Source organism: Magnolia sinica, chromosome 2, assembly GCF_029962835.1.
Source record: "Magnolia sinica isolate HGM2019 chromosome 2, MsV1, whole genome shotgun sequence".
Taxonomy (NCBI): Eukaryota; Viridiplantae; Streptophyta; class Magnoliopsida; order Magnoliales; family Magnoliaceae; genus Magnolia; species Magnolia sinica.
In genome coordinates, this window is record NC_080574.1 from 23,783,252 (window position 1) to 23,797,697 (window position 14,446).

Genomic DNA, 14,446 nt, shown 5'->3' on the forward strand with positions numbered 1-14,446 from the left:
TATCTCAGGAAAGCTGGTGAGGCTCAGTTGGATGATTTGGCTTCCAAGCAAATTTTGAATGAGGATGCAGCTCTATTGGAGAGGTTGTTTGTCGAAGACGAGGTTAAAGAGGCCATGGATTCTCTTGGAAGGGATGAGGCTCTGGACTAAACTCTAACAGATTCCCAGTGGCTTTCTTCCAAGTTTTCTGGGAGGTGAAAAAATTAGGTGTGATGGGTTTCATGGCGGAATTTTCCGAGAGAGGTCGTCTACTGATGGGCCTAGGGCCATATTTTTTGTTATCATCCTTATTGTGGAAGGGGCAAAATGTATAAAGGATTTCAGGGCATTCAACCTAACTGGGGGACCTCAGAAAATTCTTGTTAAAGCATTAGCACCAAGACTTCAAATGGCATTATATGATGTGATTTTGAAGCTTTAGGGAGCTTTTATAGTAGGAATACAAAATCCAGATAGTGCACTAATAGCGCATTAGTGCATTGACTCGCAATACAAGGCAGGGAAAAAGGGCATTGTATGCTTTGGATATTGAGAAGGCCTACAATCACATTAATTGAGACTTTTTGGACTACATGCTAGGCAGATGGGGTGCAAGTGAAAGTGGAGAGGCTGGATTTAGGAATGCATCGGATTGGCTACCTTTTCAGTTTTGGTTAATGGATCCCCAAAAGGGTTTTTCAAGTCTTCAAGAGGCATCCACCAGGGAGATCTACTATCCCAATTCCTCTTCGTGGTAGTAGTGGAGTAGTAAAATGCTGGTAAAAGGACAAGCACCAGGTTTGTTCTAACGATTAAGGGTGGCTAACACCAAGTTACAAATCTTTCATCTTCAATTTGCCGATGACATGACCCTGTTTTGTGATGCAAAGGTGTTATGGTGGATAATCTTTGGAAGGTTGAGGTGTTTTGAGGTTGTCTCTGGATTGAAAGTTAATACATTAAAAGCAAGTTATTGGATGTACATGAAGAAATTGAGGAGCAGGCGAGGGTCTTTAGTGCGGAGCAGGATCCATTCCTTCATCATATCTTGGCCTCTTGTTGTGCATAGGCAAACCGACAAAGCATCTTTAGGACAAGGTGATCAAAAGAATGGAAAGGAAATTGTCAACATGGCAGAGTCATTATCTATCTTTTGGGGAGCATATTATGCTTTATAAAAGCGGCCTTGTCAAATTTGTCTCTTCATGTCGCTCTCCAAGTGCCGTGAATCAATTGTGGACAAGTTTGAGAGGTTAAGGTGGGAATTATTGTGGAGGAGTTCAAGGGAGAGAAAAAAAAAAAAATCCATTTGTTAAAGTGGGAGGAGGTGTACAAACCTCATGCGAAGGGGGGCAGGAATTAGGGTGTTGGAGAGCTTAAATATAGCATTACTAGGTAATTGTTGATGGAGGTTTGGTACAAAGAAGGGAAATCTTTGGAGAGAGTAGTTGCTAGAAAGTATGAGGTCTAGGAAGGGGGGTGGTAGGTTAAAGGCTAGTCCCTTTATAGAGGGTCAGGTGTGGGGAAGACAGTATCTATTGTGACTAGAAAGTTTGGGGAGGGAGCTTGTTTCTCCCTAGGGAATGGGGAAAGAATCTAATTTTGGGATGACACGTGGCTAGGGGGCAGTCCGCTTCGATCAGAGTTTCCAAATATAGCATGTCTATCTCTGGAGGTAAATGTTTCGGTTATTCAATGCTTCTCATATTGTGAGGGTGGGGTGATTTGGTTGCCCTCCTATTGAAGGAATCTGAGGGATGAGAAGGTGGGAGTATTAGGCTTTTGAAAAACTTCATGGTTGTTCTCCAATCACTAGGGAGATGGATTCAATGGCATGAATGGCATGGAAGTTCAACAAATTGGGCCGGTATTCTATGTGATCCTTCTATAAGGTGCTTCAAGAAACCTCGGCAAATGGGTGCCATCGCCAAACCACCATATCTTGGCTCTAGTGGTGAGTGCACCAATCCGCACAAAAAACGCAACTACTGACAATATTGACAATCCCCGAAAAAGGTTGTTGGTGCTTCCCAATGGTTGCATTGTGTTTATAGAAAATGCAATCCATCGATCACTTATTCATTCATTGTCCCTTCGCTCGGAGAGTGGGAGGGATGTTTCGGACATTTTAAGATATTGTGCATTATTTCAAGGACAATTGAGGATCTTATTCTACCAAGGGTGTGAATTGCTTGGAGGTTTGCGTTTATGGTGGCTCTTTGGGCAATCTAGAGGGAGAGGAATAGTTGGTGTTTCCAAAATCTTAGTTGGTTGGAGGGGAATGCAATGTTCGAGTTGTCGGTATCGCTAAAAGTTTCGCTGGCCAGAGATAAAAATATAATATCGTTATCGCCGATAACCGAAAATGCGGAGAAAAATGCAAAAAAAATTTAATGAAACTTCAGGACATGCCTAAATACACATATTTGCATATTTAGGAATTAAAAATTTGTAAAAAAAAAAAAAATGCATTAAATAATAAGTTTTCATGGGGCCCAAAAAAGCATACATTACCGGGTAACAACTAATCCGCTCCCATCCATGTCCAGGCAAATGTAAGTAGTATATCACACCGAGTAAACTCTGTTGGGCCCATCTCGAATGTGATTAGTTTATCCATGTTGTCCATCTGTTTTTCCATCTTATTTTATGACTTGAGCCTAAAATTAAAGTATATCTAAGTCTCAAGTTGACCACACCATATGAAACAGTAGGAATAATGATTTCCACCATTGAAATCTTCTTAGGGCAGTGATGTTTATTTGTCATCCAAATTGTTCATAAGATCACATGGACATGGATGAATAAAAAACAGAAATATCAGGTTGATACAAAACTTTTGTGGCCCCAAGAATTTTTCAATCGTAAACATTCAATTCACGGTTTCATGTGGTGTGGTCCACTTAAGCTTTGGATATGCTTCATTTTTTGGCTTGTGCCTTAAAATTATCTAATAAAATGGAAGGACAGAGTCGATCAAATACGTAAATTACGATGGGCCCCACAAAGTTTACTCAATATGCAATCCGCTTCCGTTCGGGTGCCGTTTGGGTGGATCTCAAAATCTACCAAGGTCGGTGGATCCCTAACTGTGGGACCCATTGTGAAGTATGTGCCTTACATCTACACCGTCCATCATAAATGACGCCTCATTTTAGTGCGTGATCAGAAAAATGAACCAGATTCAAATCTTCAGTGGACCACACCACAGGAAACTGTGTGAATTGAACGCATATCATTAAAAACTTCTTGGGGGCCACAGAAATTTTGAATCAAGCTGATATTTGTTTTAACCCTTCATCCATGCCTTTTTATATGTACAAAAAGGTTTGATGACAAATAAACATCATTGTGGGCCCTAAGAAGGTTTCGACGATGAAAATCATTATTCTCATTGTTTCTTGTGGTGTAGTCCACTGGAGCTTTAATTTTGGGATTTACCCCTAAAATGAACTAGAAAAATGAATGGACGGCATGGATAAATCACATACATTCATGGTGGGCCCAGAGAGTTTACTCAGTACGCTGAAGCGCACCATGCAGTCTACTTCCATAGTTCTGAAGCATAAAAGAAAAAAAAAAAAAAATATATATATATATATATAGAGGGGATTTCGTCTGCGAAGAGGAGTTTTCGGCGAAGAAAGGGGGATTTTCGATTGAGGGTTTCAAGATCCTATCTCCAACAAAAATAAGAAGGTAATCTCCCAAAATCCTCGATTTTTCGCCGAAATCATGTATTTGCGACATCAATCTTCCAATCGAACAAAGAAAAGGGAAATTTTCAGATTTCTTTACCCCTATCGAAGACGCGAGCTGTCGATTGATGCCCACGAGATCCTTTTCTTCCGAGTTCCGATCAACCATCAACCAGGTATTACCAAAATCAAAGGTTTTTTTTTCAATTTTTTTTTCTTTTTACCTATTTTGTCGCAAAGAATCCAAAATTATCGATGATATCTCCAATAATCCAGAGAGAAGCGAAAATTTGGGGTTTCGGTGTCGCTAGTCTAGCAACACCAATATTATCGACATTTCATCGACAATGCGAACACTGGGGGATGTAATTAGGAAAATAAAGGTTGATGTATTGGGATGGGCATCCTGTTTGAAGGATGGTGATTCTTGTGTTCTGTATAGTTTGCTCAAGTAGTAGCCTTGGGCCACCTTGGCACTTTAATAAAACTTTGTTTATTCTCAAAAAAGAAGGGGGGAAAAAAGTAAACTAGGCTGCTAGAGAAGGATGCGCATTGACATTATTACAAAAGAAAGCAGGTAACACTAACTAAAGTGAGGGTCACAAACTTATGATGAAGTCCAGAGCTCCAATCAACAAATACAAAGGCATCAAACTCATCAGAAAAAAAAATAATAATAATAAATAAAATAAATAAAATAAAATACTCAAAAGGGAAGAGAGTACTAACATCTAAAGTAAGCTGATAATGTTCTTCATCTTTGAGGAGTTTTGGCAAGGGAGGTTCTCTCAAGGCCTTCGGCTAATGATGTTGCCCAGCAAACCATTTAAACCAGAGTCTTGTTAGAACTTCTTAAATCTAATATTTTGAAGTAAAAGAGGCTTCATGCAAGTTAGTAATAAAAGCAAATGCTTTTACCGGGGACTCATCATCTGATTCATCGCTCTGCCAGTCCAGCCCAGCAGCCAAAGCCGCAGCTTTTTTTTCTTCCTTTACAGCTTCCAATTTCTGAAGTGACTTCTTTGCTCTGGAAGCTTTGGCCCTGTAGCAGAAGAGCATGAACGTGTAACAGCGAGTAGTGTATTTCACATAAACATATGAAAAAGTACAAATGACACGCTGGTTACGTCCAGATGCTTAATCTGGAGCAAGTTCCCACATTATATAATGTGTTTGTGAATATAACAATTTAAATACCAATGCATGCACATATATTTTAATGGTTCCAGGAACAGATGCATAAAGGGTGATTATCTTTATGCTCTGGCATATCAGCTCATGACATTTTTGTTTATGGCTGTGACATAATCTCTAAAGGATTTACAACTGCTGACCAAAATACATGTGGAATTTACAACAGGGCAGATAGTTCTAGAACTACTACATCCACTACAATCCATCACTATATCTGTACGAACGAGCAGCCTTCTGTCTGGAAAATAGTCTATCCACGGTTCAGGGAGCTATTATGTACCACCAACAGAACTAAAAATAAGTGAGAAGAAAATAAAAAACCATCTGTACATAGTTGGAAAGGAAATTGTGGCATACTTTTGCAGAACCAAGGTTCCCTTCTGATGGCTAGCTGCTAGGATCTCTTTCAATCCTATCCTTAGAGAAAGTTGACTCTATTAACAGAAGAAGAATGGCCATTTACCATGTCTAAAAACAACCTTCTCTCTTTTGCAAAAGATGCTACAAAATCTATGTTCTTGCATGTTTGGATGTATATCACATTCCCCAAAAAGGGAACTCTCAGCGAAATTACATGGTTATGGTGTAAATGCATTCTGAGCTTCTCCCAAGGCTGGTTCCAGAGCCCAGGGAAAAGAGGAAGGTTGATGTCTTATGGGCAGCCAATTGTATCACCTTTTGTCAATCTGCCATTTAAAGCCAACACCAAATTACTAGAAGAAAGACGAGGATGTTGTTGTTGATGATGATGGCAATGACGAAAAAGACGATGGCAAAGATAATGATGCTGATATTAATGATAATGATATAAGATAGATGACAAAAGTAGGAGAAAGGCTATGATGATCTAAGATAGATGATGCTGCTGATTGGCATTGTAATCATGGCTGGATAGAGACAATGTTCCCAACATTCATGGTATTTGGATAGCTAGCTGTACTAGTCTATGTAGATTGGCAGCCCTCATAAAATGGTGTGGGGCATCTACTAAGGTTTTGAATAACGATGCTGGTCAGCATATTGGCCGGGCCCAAAAAGGATAAGATACAGGGTGTATCAGACTGTAACAGACAATACAGGCCTATAACGGCCAAAAAAATTTCTTTGCTCAAAATAATTTTGAGCAACTATCAAGAAAATAGGAAGAAATGTAAAACACTAGTCTATCATTTTTCTTTATTGCTTTTAACATGTATTCAATGGTGTATCAAACCATTCTTTGCCCAGTTGGACCTGTTGATTGTCAACAAAATGGCCATAATCAAATACAGATCAAGCATGCATTGATAAATTAGACAGATCAAGCGTGCATTGATAAATTATACAGATCAAGCATGCTTTGATAAACTAAGGCCCATTATATTGAAATACAGCAGAAGGAATAAAAAAGGAAAAAAATGGTAATTTCCCCCTATTCTATGTTTTATCAAAATGGTTCATTGTGCTTGAATTCCCAAATATCACTCAAATCTTGTGTTTTGGACTCCAAAATGAGCCTAGATGTGGTATATAATTGAGTTTGTAAGCATCTCCATACTTGAAATGTAAAAACAATAGAGAGAGAGAGAGAGTTGGAAATTCATGGCCATATTGGATGTACCAATGCCGATATTGGCACCGCCACTAATGCAGGGTGTATCATCCTAGATCGGCCGATATGGAACAACATGGACTCATTTTCCCTGAATTGGACAATTCACCACCATATCACATAACAGGGGTGGCAATATGGTCATGATGTGGCCGGTATAGCCATATCTGTATTGTAGCCAATTTTCAAAACCATGGCATCTACTATTGTTAGGGACCTAGACTTTTATCCCATGAAAAGGGACCTAGATCGTCATTTCATATATGACGTTTTCCTTTTATTTTTTCTCATATTTGTATGTTTTCTCATCATGTGGATCTTGTAATTGGTAAATGCAGAAGCAATATTTGTCCCTTCAAAATGTCCTTTCAACATCTTTGCCTTGGTAGTTCTGTCTTGAACAAATTTAATTGGATCTAAGAAGTGGTATAAAGAAGCATATGTGACATATCCTTACACCAAGAGTATGAATTGGAATTGATTCAGTGCAAAGTTATTGACATGTGGTTTTGAAGTGTGACATGATTACTGTAGTTCTACTAGTTTTTTGATTGTTACTTGTAACTGATTTAGAGCAAAACTCTATTGAATCGATCCAGTGCTCAAGTCTTAAGTCTTGATTGGACTCAAGCTTTCACCGAGTCAAAGTCTATTCAGATCTGCAAAACTTTCTATGGAGCTATGGAGCATGATTCTTATGGCTTCAAGAAGTGGAATTAACAAACAAACCTGAAGAGATACATTTGTATATTCTTTCCATAGGAATAAATGAATAATCAAAGCTCACAATCTGATTCTATTGATTCCCAACTATTCCCAACTACACTCCCTATGAAATACTGGACTGTACAAATTTGATCGTGGGAGATATTTAAATAGCAAAAAGAGAAAGCCTGTGTAAATCAGTCAGGAGATTATTTCATGAAAGTTGTCACTAGAGGAATTCTAACTAATTTCAATAATCACATGATCAGAGTCAAAGGCTTAATTTGACAAAAATGATAACTTCACCAAAGTCTTATTAAAGTTGCAACAACACTATTCTTAGGGCCCTTGATACAGTGGAATGGCAGAACAGGATTCACATAACCAACCCCAACTAGTTGGGATAAGGCTTAGATGACGATGATGATGAACGATATTATTCTTAGCTAGGTAGCCCTCTTGCTTAGATTGGAAAGAGGGTTCATTTTCTTTTCTAACAGAGCCAATACTTTGGTACTTTGTAGCAATGCAAATAAGCCTTGTTAAAAACAATATCAGATTAAAAACTCTAATTAATGGAATGACAAGAAGAACATAATAGATAGTGAATACATAATGTGTCATGAGCTTGATAATTAAGGAGAGAGAAGTGTCATTTTATATGAAGCAAACCCCTGAAAGTTAAGATCAAAATATTAAAAAGCAACAACAGCACTCACATTTCTGGAATGGTTCCAATTGGTCTAAACCCACGAAAGATACTATCATCTTCATAATCACCCGCCACCTTAATTCTTTCGTTGAGAACACTTTTTGTGAGCTTTTTCTTTACTCGAACCTATTTCATATCATGAAAAGCACACATTGGTACAGTAAAAATATAAAAGTTTGATAAAAGAAACTCACATTCGTATATTTGCATATCTTGAGAATGTAGGCATCACAGAGTTATGAGGTATGTTCCTCTCAGTATGAAAAACACCTTGGCTTTTTAGGGAAGAGAATCAAAGAACTGAAGTAACATTTGCATACAAAACATCTAAGAACAACAACATTGATTGTTGGCATTAAAGAACCAGCACCAGAAAGACAATAGGCTTAAAAATTAGTAAAAAGAGATTCAAAGAAAAGACAGCTGTTGGGCAACATAAAATTTAATAGTGAGAATGCTAGCAGCATAAAATTATCCACATGAGCATGAAGTATTTTCTATCACTGAGAGTGTGTTATTTAGGAGATGCATATGGAATCGTCTTATGAATGTTGATCATGAAAATTTTGTGAAACAAGCTAGACCCTGGTGATAGTTTACCACCATCTACAAATGGCGGTGACCATCATTGCAGCTGTGGCATGTTATGTATGACAATCTGAGCATTCAAACTATGGACTGTTGTAGATAGATCATATCCTGACAATCAGACTGTTAGGATGATAATAATTTCTTAACCATTCGATCAGTTGGAACCGAGAAACCATACCACTTTATTCTTAACCACTCATTCACAGACACTAAGATGATGGTTTGGCCCATTCAACTATGTGATTTTTGTGATATGTTCCATCGACAGAGTGGCCTATCGATGGAAACAGTCCCTATAGACATATGCCATGTGTACAGAGGATGAGTCACCAACATTTAGACAATGCTGATAAACTATAACTATTAGACATATGCCATGTGTACAGAGGACGAGAAATGTTTACAAACAACATTGTATGCAAACTTTCATCTGCAAAACTTTTTCCCTGCCAACATGTTACTTCTCTAGAACATCTGAGCCGCACCACAATGCTTACAGGGAGCACAAGTCAGACCAATCCAATCATTATGTGGACCTTACCAGAAAACTGATTCAGACCTCAACTGTCCACTACTTTTGACAATGTAGCCCGCCTGATGAATGGACTGCCCTGGTTTTCACTCCAGGCGATCTTTATGGTGTCAACCAACTTTTGCATGGCTCAAAATGCTCAACACAAATTACACATTGGTACGGAAAGAATGCATTTTACGTGCGAGTTCACATAGAATGCCACATGCCAACATTTCTCTACAAGAAAACATTTATACTCCGACTATGTCGGGCTGTCCACAAACGCACATATAGCCACTGTAAAGGTGGCATATATCTACTCAATGTTTTCAATATCGACGATATTGGCCGATATATCACAATATATCTTGTATCCCACCTATGCGATATGAACCGCACAGGTAATGCTGATATATCCCACTTGTTCGATCCAATGAGCATTTCAATTTTCGATCCTTTTTTTATGTAGATCATGTTAAATCAATGTCAAATGGTGACAAATCCATTATTCTTCATGTTTTGCATGAAAAATCATGGATTTGAATCTTTGATTATGAGATTTGGGGGAGATAGACCAAGTAGTAGAAAACCGGGATAAATCAAAATTTCTCAATTTCTCACATATCGGTTGCGATCTTTGTGTCCAAACACAAAATCAAATATGCATGTAACCTGATCTAGTGATTCTTGGTAATTTGGGGATTTTTTGGAAAAATTTTAATTTTTTATTAAAATATTTACAAAATCAAAATTCCACTTCGATTGGTGGTTAATTAGCCCCCATTTCAGACTATTCAGGAGTGTTTCACATACACTCTAAGTTTGGAGTTTGGGGGAAGATGAGCCCATTTGCGAAAAATTGGGAAAAATTCAAAATTTTCCAAAATTTTTGCAAAACCGAGAGGATGAGTACTAGTGTTATGTTAGAGGGTATCTTCAATGGCATCATTCTACTATGACTCGTGCATAGTATTGTTGGTTGTGGAGTAGTAGTACTATGTCCAGCCCCATCGAGATGGAGATGATTATTTTGAGCAGCCTGGCAGCAGCCACACACATTATTCACAAGTATATTTCTAGTTTTCTACTTCTTTTGCTTTTGAATGTATTACTTGTGTTTTCATATATGTCTTTTTACATTTATAAATTGTATGGATAGACTTTGAATATACTTGTATCAATTCAATCAGACAACACATAGATTAGAACCCCATACAAAGGAAACCTATTATGTGCACTTGGTTTTTGTGATGTTTTCATTTGTAAGTGTTTAATGATGTCTTTTTTAACAATCTCCTCAGCTTCATTGAAAAATTCGACCAATTTCCCAATGTTTCCCAACAATAGTGATAAATTATACACAACCAATATATCCCATGCGATAACTAATATGTATCTGCATCTCAAGGGTGCGATACACAACAATGATACGAAAAACATTGTATTTACCTCAATCCAAGCCGGTCTAATAGTGGGCCCCACTTTGAATGGGCATGTACACTATTAAATTTGTAAGACATACTCTTTCTATTAATAGAAATTTATTTGTTGAATTTGGACAACTCGCCATTTTTCAGTTGCTTGTCTATTTAAAGGTCACAAATTAGGCAGCTAGGACCATTTCCTTAGTTTATATTTTGGCTCACAAGTTGTTAGAGCAGGAGAGAATTTGTGTGTGTGTGTGCGTGTGTGTGTGTGTGTGTGTGTGTGAGAGAGAGAGAGAGAGAGAGAATTTGAGAGAGAAAAGATGCTCATAGGACTGGGATGTCCAGCCATACCTTATTTATAACAATAGGCGAATGGTACAATTACATGTCCTTATTTAGAGAAAGACAAAGGACAAATAAGGACAGCACAAAAATAAAGCTTAAAAAAAGGCTAAAACTAAGGCCCATAACACACAAGGCCCAGGTGTATGTACCAGTGTGCTCAGTCATAGGCACGCGCACACATACACCTAGTGTTTGAAATATCAGTATCGTGTTACGTATCGCACCCTTGGGATACGGATATGTATCAGTTATCGCATGAGATATATCGGTTGCATCGCGTAATGTATCGTTGTTGTTGGAAACATGGGGAAACATTGAGAAATTGGTCGACTTTTTCAATGAAACTTCAGTAAATTTTAAAAAAGACATCAATACACACTTATAAATCAAAACATTACAAAAAACAAATACACATAATAGGTTTTCTTCGTATGAGGTTCTAATCTTTATGTTGTCTAACCGAATTGATGCAAGTATATTCAAAGTCTAGTTCATATAATTGATGAATGTAAGAAGACATGTGGAAACACAAGCAATACATTCAAAAGCAAAAGAAGAATCACTAGATCATGTTACGTACATGTTTGATTTTATGTTTAGACACAAAGATTGCAACCGATTTGCGAGAAATTGGTAAATTTTGATTTTTATTCCAATTTTTGGCAACTTGGCCCATATCAAAAATTGAAAATGCTTACCGAATCAAACATCTTATGCGTTTCGTATCACACAGGTGAGATATAAGATATATCGTGGGATATATTGGACAATATCGTCGATACTTAAAACATTGCATAAACCTACACTCTCTCTCAAACCGAGGCATAGAAATCAATCATGCCCAGTTTGCCAAGAATACGTCGTCCAGCTTTCACTATAAGAGCCTTTGTGAGGACATGTGTTAAATGCTTGGAAGACGGAACAAATGGAGTGGAAACAATGCCTATAGCAACCTTCTTATGAATAAAGCGACAATCAGCTTCAATATGTTTTATGTGCTACTAAAAAACAAGATTAGAGGCAACGTAAATAGCAGCTTAATTGTCACAATACATCAACACAAATCCTCAAAGGAAATCTCAACATAGAAACAAAGCTTTTGAACCGCATAAGTTCACATATCGTATTCGCCATATCATGATACTCTACCTCAACACTAGACTGTGCTACAACCGTCTGGTTATTAGTTCCAAGTGACTAAATTGTCACCAAAAAAGGTACAATTGCCTGACGTAGAGCAACGATCATTCGGGGAACATGTCCAATTGGCATCAGAATACCCCTTAATGTTAAGATTATGATGATGACCAAAGAGGATACCATGCCCCGGGGATGATTTGATTTAATGCAAGACGCGACGAATGGCCTCAAGATGATTATAACGGGAAGCATGCATGAACTAACTAACACCACTCACTGCATAAGACAAAACTCGTCGAGTAATAATTAAATATATCTATCTTCTAACTAAGTGTTAATACATACGAGGATCATCAAGAAGTTTCCCATCATTTGTCCTGAGTTTCTTATTAACTTCTAACCAAGATTATAATGATGACCAATGAGGATACCATGCCCCGGGGATGATTTGATTTAACACAAGACGGAACAAACGACTTCAAGGTGATTAAAATGGGAAGCATGCATGAACTGACTAACACCACTCACTGCATGAGACAAAACTCATCGAGTAATCACTAAATATATCTATCTTCTAACCAAGCATTGATACATATGAGGATCATCAAGAAGTTTCCCATCATCTGTCCTGAGCTTCTTATCAACTTCTAATGCAAATTAATAGGTTTGAAGCAAGATTCTCAGTTGAAGTCAACAAATCAAGAGCATATTTCTGCTAAGACAGAACTATGCCTTCCCTGGACCAAGAGACTTCAATTCCAAGATGGCATTTTAACGGTCCCAAATCTTTGATATCAAATACCTTCCTCGGATATAATTCCAACTTTGATATACTATTAACAGTCCCAAATCTTTGATATCAAATACCTTCATCCACGTACATGCTCACTAAAATCGTCCCCTATTGGTGCATTGATTTGTGCACCTTGCTTGTCAATCACATGAGTCCACGTGTCATGTAGTTAGTTGAGCCCTAGGAAGCTGAAAACCGAAGACACGGGAAGACATGGAGCATCAAGGAGCAAAGAACAAGTAATTGAGGTGCCTTGGTCACCATAACCTTAGACCTAAAACAACCATAACCTCTAGATGATCATAACCATTATAAGTAAACCTTGTTTGATCATCCCTTAGCCTTAGGATCCAAATTGGAACATGATAAGTAAGGCTATAAGAGGTGTTAAGCTGCTGTGAAATCATATGCCTAAAACAGCAGTTTTCATGTGGATCTCGATCTTATCGACAGGCTGTTGATAGGCTTTTATGGGATCGAAGCCCCACTCGATGGCATGAGTAGGAAATTCAAAAATTGTCCAACAACATTTCAATTGGAATCTCGTACTGCTCGATCCCATCGAGGACCACCTCGATCATATCAAAGGACCTTCGATCCCATCGAACGGCCATTCGATCCGTTCGACATAGCCGTTAACTAGCCGTTTTATAACCATTGAAACACGGTTTCTTATAAAAGAGCATTCGGTTCTTAAAATGATGAGTTTTTTGTGCAATAGAAGCCTAGGAGATTCCCCACTCATATCCCTCAACCTAAGCCTCCAAACATATGAGATTCAAATCATCTTTATGAGCTTCAACACTTTAATGAGAATCCAAACCTCCGATGAGAAGATGATCTTGATCTCCACTTTGTTCTAGAGATTAGACCCAAGCTTATATGCATAATCCTTGTCTAAACCCTCTAAAACACCTATCTAGGTGAATCCCCAAGGAAATCAACTATCCATTAGTTGTAGGAGATTCCACCACCTCCCTTGCCTCGGTCACCTCATTGGTACATTACATGTAAAGTGAACAATCGTAGGAGCTGAAGCATCGCCGTTATCGATCGGGGGAGCACAAGGGGCACTGATTGAAGCACGGGAGACATCGATCAAGCAACCCAAGCAAGGTGTGTCAAAGGGTCTCAATCTAGCGAGTAAGTTGTCAAGTGTGAGTCCATTAACTCCTTCCTTGTGTAAGATTGAATATAAGAGTTTGTGACCTAAACTCGATAGGTTCTTGTGTAGGACTTAAGCTCTTGTGTAAAGCTAAATTCACCAACACGGGTGTGTACGTGGTCTACCGGGCACAGGTACATACGTGTTAGTCTCTGTGGGAGCCTCTGGTGAGAGTGAACGTAGGTCCTCGAATTAAGACCGCTAGGGGTTGTTGGTTAGCCTATAGAAAACCAATTGGAGTCTCTTACGGAAGCCACTGACACAGGTAGATATGTATGCCTCCGACACGAGAGAGTACACATGTCTAGGTCCTTGTGTAGGGCTGTTAAGGTTAGAGGTGAACCTGATTTAAAACTCCCGATAGTAAATACCGGTACACTCAAGGAGAGTGCGTTCGCCGGGAGTAGAGTAGGGAAACCAAACCATTATACATGCTTGCATTTGCGAATGTCATTTGAGCACAATTATGTTCATGCTTGTGATTGTTTAGTTAAACTATATGTATGCTTGAATTGAATTGTATGATAGGCATTTAACTTGTAATGCACACACAAGTTCACTATCACCCTATAGACTAGTTGCTTAATTGGCA

At 38.3% G+C, this 14,446-nt stretch overlaps 1 protein-coding gene across 6 annotated transcripts in view; it reads right to left on the minus strand.

Moving 5' to 3' along the window:
• Positions 1-14,446, minus strand: part of LOC131236676 (uncharacterized) — a 106,457-nt gene that overhangs the window by 20,986 nt on the left and 71,025 nt on the right. For all 6 annotated transcript variants that reach the window (XR_009166826.1, XR_009166825.1, XM_058233996.1 and 3 more), the window contains 3 exons: positions 7,887-8,005; positions 4,596-4,719; positions 4,407-4,478 (listed from right to left, as the gene is read on the minus strand). Coding sequence is in view for 4 of the 6 variants with exons in the window: in XM_058233996.1 (XP_058089979.1) it covers positions 4,407-4,478; positions 4,596-4,719; positions 7,887-8,005 (315 nt within the window). In the remaining 2 variants the exon portion in view is untranslated. The remainder of the gene's footprint in view (positions 1-4,406; positions 4,479-4,595; positions 4,720-7,886; positions 8,006-14,446) is intronic.